General features: G+C 41.8%; 1 protein-coding gene across 1 annotated transcript in view; it reads left to right on the forward strand.

The window, feature by feature from the left end:
• The window catches only part of LOC104494596 (disintegrin and metalloproteinase domain-containing protein 12-like), a gene marked incomplete at both ends in the record, with an annotated part of 137482 nt that overhangs the window by 113462 nt on the left and 19350 nt on the right, over nt 1-4670 (forward strand). The window contains one exon of the mRNA XM_010137459.1: nt 3860-4008. Within this exon, the coding sequence (XP_010135761.1) occupies nt 3860-4008 (149 nt within the window). The remainder of the gene's footprint in view (nt 1-3859; nt 4009-4670) is intronic.

Consider the following 4670-nt stretch of genomic DNA (forward strand, 5'->3'; position numbering starts at 1 on the left):
AAAGAGTGGGAAAGAACAGTCAAATCACATCATTTAGAGAAAGATACGTCAAAATTGTACAAAACACAAAGGCTTCCGTCTCTTGGTAGCTTTAGAAGCTGAGTCTCTAACTGGTGTTTGTTGCAGCTTTTCACTGGGTACCTGGGGGATAGGTACAAAAGGAAAAGGAGGAACAGAGGAAGAAAAAGCTGAAGGAGTCTCCCTGTGCACTTCCAAATCTTGGCAAAAGCGTCTCTGAGGCAGACAGCCCCATTGCATCCACTCCACCCTCAGGCCGGCAGTCACTGCTTTGGCTTTATCTGCAGTCAGAGATGCCCTTGATGATGACTTCTTTGTCCTTTTGATTTTTAGCATAAGCTTTAAAACATGCTGCAGTGTGTTTTACTGCAAAGTCAGTCCTCTTTGCTCTGGAAACTGTCATTTTAAACAGAAACAACCGAAAGTATTTCATTGCAGTAACAAGAAAACAAGACTCAGCATTTCTCTAAAGTGCTCTCCCAGGGCACTGACAGAGGAGAGACTGATTTATCTGCCCAGGAGAATCCCAGTGTCTGTACACAGATTGTGGGCCAGGCTGCAGCTCCAGTCATGCGGGGGAGCACGATGTTCCCCGGAGACCCCCACCTCACTGAAACAAAGCTCTGGAGGTGCAGATTAACTCGAGGCTTGCACAGCACAACTAGAAATGTCTTGAGTTCTTTAAGTGAATAGTCGAAACGGAGCCAAATCCAAACCAGGCGAATGCTCACCCCCAGAACCCAAAGGGGCAGCTGCCCAACCTCCCCCCCAGTTAACAAAGGGTAATTCAGGTCTATACATAGGAAGTGTTTGTATATACCAGCACCTACAGAAGAAAGCTCTAAATGTGGAAGATATGCAAAGGAAAGGATGAATAGCTGTTAACCTGGGAGGCTGGAGTGCTCAACCAGCTCAACACTGGGCAACTGAGCATTCGGCCAGCCTTAAATTCAGCCCATCCTCTCACCACCCCACCTTGAACAATAAATATCAGAAGGTCTGAACACTGTCAAAACTGATCTGAAAGAGAAGACAGTGGAAAGATTGCACGGGAAACAACATTTGAATACAAAAACTGGAGTCAGGCTTGTACCATGCGGTTCTCCTGCCTGTTTTTGCAGTTAGTTGGAGGATTTAAATGCTGGTGTCACCCTGTCTCCTACTAATTTTAAGAGAAACTCAGAGTGGGGAGAGCAGGCACCTGAGCGTGAGGAGCTTGCGGTGTATCAAGAGCTTTATAGCTGTATTTTCCTGCGATGGTCCTGGTGTGTTGCAGAAAGACCAAACAAAAGGTGACACCAAAGCAAGTCTTTGACACATGACTCAGTCTTCGTTCTTGTTCAAAAGATCGCCCAAGAAATTAACGTTTTAAAGGTAAACGATTGCAACGTTGCTGTGGTATTGTCCCTCACCTCAGATTTCCGTTGGCTTTGGTGAGGAGTCAGGCTAAAGGACAGGTGTGGAACTGAGGCACTTCCATTTCAGTGAACTGCCTAACTGAAATCAAAGGAAACTTCTTTCTACACCTGAGTGCAACCGCATGGAAGGCACCAGGATGGGGGCATTTGCCTGTTCTGGCTGTAGGTGACAGTATTTTATTATTACGATTGGATCTGAACGAAGCAGAGTTCAGCTGAAAGCAGCTGCATGTTTTGTGCAACAGCTTGTAATGTCTTAACAGGAGATGGCTGCTTATTCAGTGCTTGTGAAACTGTTTGGTAATGACTTTTACTGCTCGAGTTAACTTTAGAAGACCCTGGTGGAATAAATCAAAGTCACATTGCTGTTCATTTCTTTAGTCCTTGTGATACTTAAATGGCTTCGGTATCAAATGGGACATGTCACTGTTTGTTTTGATAATCTTCATTTATGCTGTCTTCAAATAACCTCTTTTGCTGAGACATCACATTCCTTGTTTTAAAAACCCTCTCTAGAAACTGATAAAATTGCATTCCAAGAGGATCTGAGCAAGTAATGAGAACCGCATGGGCTGTAATAATTGTTTGCCTATTCGAGACCCAAATTACATCTCGGATCATTTATTGCCCTAGTTTCAGAGTGGACTGTGTGAGTTCTTATTTTCAATTCCCAGCTTTAGAGTCGTTCAGATAAACACAATCTCAGCTCTGTAAGAAAAGCAGATACCAGGAAAATAGTGCAAGACCAGCACAGTTTGTTGCCTGTCAAGATAGCTCAAAGCTTAGGGGAGTTTCCGTGTTGACCACATAGCCCTAATTTCAAGGCATCACTCCAATGGGTCTCTGGTAAATTATATAGAATTATTTCATAAGTTTCTTTGGTCCTGGATTGTTTTCCAGTTGAGTGAGAGACTGTGCTCTTCCTGCGACCACAGGTTTGCTTACACGGAATTCTCCGAATATTTCATAGATTCTGATGAGTACAGACGAATCAATCTCTCTGTGAGTAGTATCTAGATGAGACATCCCCATACATAAGCATTGTGCAGGAGCACATATTTTCTTGATTATTACAGATTATTTTGCTGCACAGGTTTCCTCTGTTGTTTCTTTTACTAGGACAGGTTGTACAGCGAACAGGCACCTTCGAATATAACTGCACACAAACTGGCTGTTATGTTAGTCACAAGATTTTTATATTAAAATCTCCAACTTCAAAGAGATCCTTTGTTAAAAGATAAAAATCTTCTGAGTTTATTCCAGAGGCAGAAGGAGTAGCTTCTTGTTTTCAGAATGGCTGTATTCTCTTTTGGATTTTGTTTTCTGTTTGGGAAAAGATTTACTGAAAATATTAGCACAAACAGATGAAAGAAGAACCTCTTACATCTACCCCAAGTCATGTATTAAGGGCTTCATTAGTATATAGCTAATGTTTTAGACAGTTTTACTTTTAACTTCTTTTTAGTCTGAAGATTGGCTTAGATGATAATAAAAGAGTTATTTGAACTGAATATATTCATATATGCTTTTAGAGCAGGCAGCGCTACATAATAATTCCATTTACTGACTGATAAATAGTGGATCATGCATTTATATTACATGTTTATGCCTTTAGGGAAAGCTTTCATATGAGTACAGTGGAATATTTTTTCCCTCAAGGAAAATGATCAATGTGGAAAGGTCTTTTTTGTGGTTAAGCCAAAACATCAGTCTGATCAGCAGCCTGTAATCAGAACGTGCAGAGGATTTCTCAGAAATAATTGTTCCCCAAACCAGCATTTCAACGAGGTTTAATGTCGATATTTCAATTTGACACTTGCAATATTTAGAATATTCAGAGGTGTTAATAAGGGGCCTTCGAAGAATTCAGCTTGCTTCATCCTTTCACTTTAAAAAGGAAGTTTTCAAAGGTACTTGGTCTTCTTACAAGGCTTATGACATCTTGGACTTTCTAATACTAGAGAAACACTCTGAAGAATGTTAAATAGACCATTTCATTGATTTGTAATTTACCTCTTGACATGAAGAACCTTCTCACTTTTTCCTCGTGACACTCATCCCGACCCATAAATGATTTCCCTTCCAACACTCCACATCTGGACGACTGTTTTCTGCCACTGCCATGTCGTGGAAGGGCTTATTGAGAAGGGGAGTTTTAAGTCCCAAATAAAGAGATGGCCCAGGTGATCAAAGCTGCCCAAAGGTCTCTAGTACCTAATGAACTGGGGAAACTGGGTGGCCAGGATGCATAGGCTGTCCTGAAATTCCCATTCTGCACTTGGTATATGGTGATGAATGTAACAACTACAGCTGCTACATTTATCAAACATTTCCAGGGACAGCCAATAGGACCTTGGGGGGGAATGTGCATTTTGAATTGGTTTTAGGTGTTGTCTTGACTAGTTCCTTTGGTTTTTTTCAAGGATCACTCAGAAAACCCTCTAGGTGCAGCAGTCACGCTGGCTCATGAACTGGGACACAATTTTGGAATGAATCATGATACGTTGGAGAGGGGCTGCAACTGCAAAGCGTCTACCGATAAAGGGGGTTGCATCATGAACCCCTCCACTGGGTAAGTGCGAGGGTAAGCACTGGCACATGACAGTTATAGTGGGAAAATTTTTATTTCATTTTGTCTCTTGGGAATGTTTAAAGGGAAAAAAAGAAAAACCTTTTCAACACCTGTCAAATCTCACAGTTAATTCCCCTTAAGCTGAAACAATTAAACTTGTTATCAGAGCACGACACGTACCATTGTACCTTTCTATTCCCATGTTACCGGTGTGAGAGACAAAGATGCTGAAAGCAACCGGTTAATTTTAAAAATAGATAAAAAACCCAAAACAACAAACCCCCAACTGCATTGCAAATGTTGAATCAGAATTTCACCTTCTCTCGTATTGCCAGCTGAATATCAGTCATAATAGGAAATGAACAGCATCCCAAGACTAAGATGAATGTGTGGGAAATAAAGTAACACAGGAAATATATTATTAGACCCTCCGTAAAGCCTTTGTCTTGTGGCGAGAAGATTTTTAGCCTTGTGCACATTTTTACATGTCACCAGCTGCTGTAGGTATGTAGCAGTTCTAGCACGTGAGCAGATTAAATCCGTACGGCCGGTGGGGTTAGGGCAGGGCAGTGGCTGGAGGGAGATGTTCTGAGAAAAGATGGATGGCACTGTGGGGAACAAAGGCAGTGAACCCACGGTCACCTCTCTGAGTCAGTGCTGAA

This window comes from Buceros rhinoceros, unplaced genomic scaffold (assembly GCF_000710305.1).
Source record: "Buceros rhinoceros silvestris isolate BGI_N320 unplaced genomic scaffold, ASM71030v1 scaffold1576, whole genome shotgun sequence".
In the NCBI taxonomy this organism is placed as follows: domain Eukaryota; kingdom Metazoa; phylum Chordata; class Aves; order Bucerotiformes; family Bucerotidae; genus Buceros; species Buceros rhinoceros.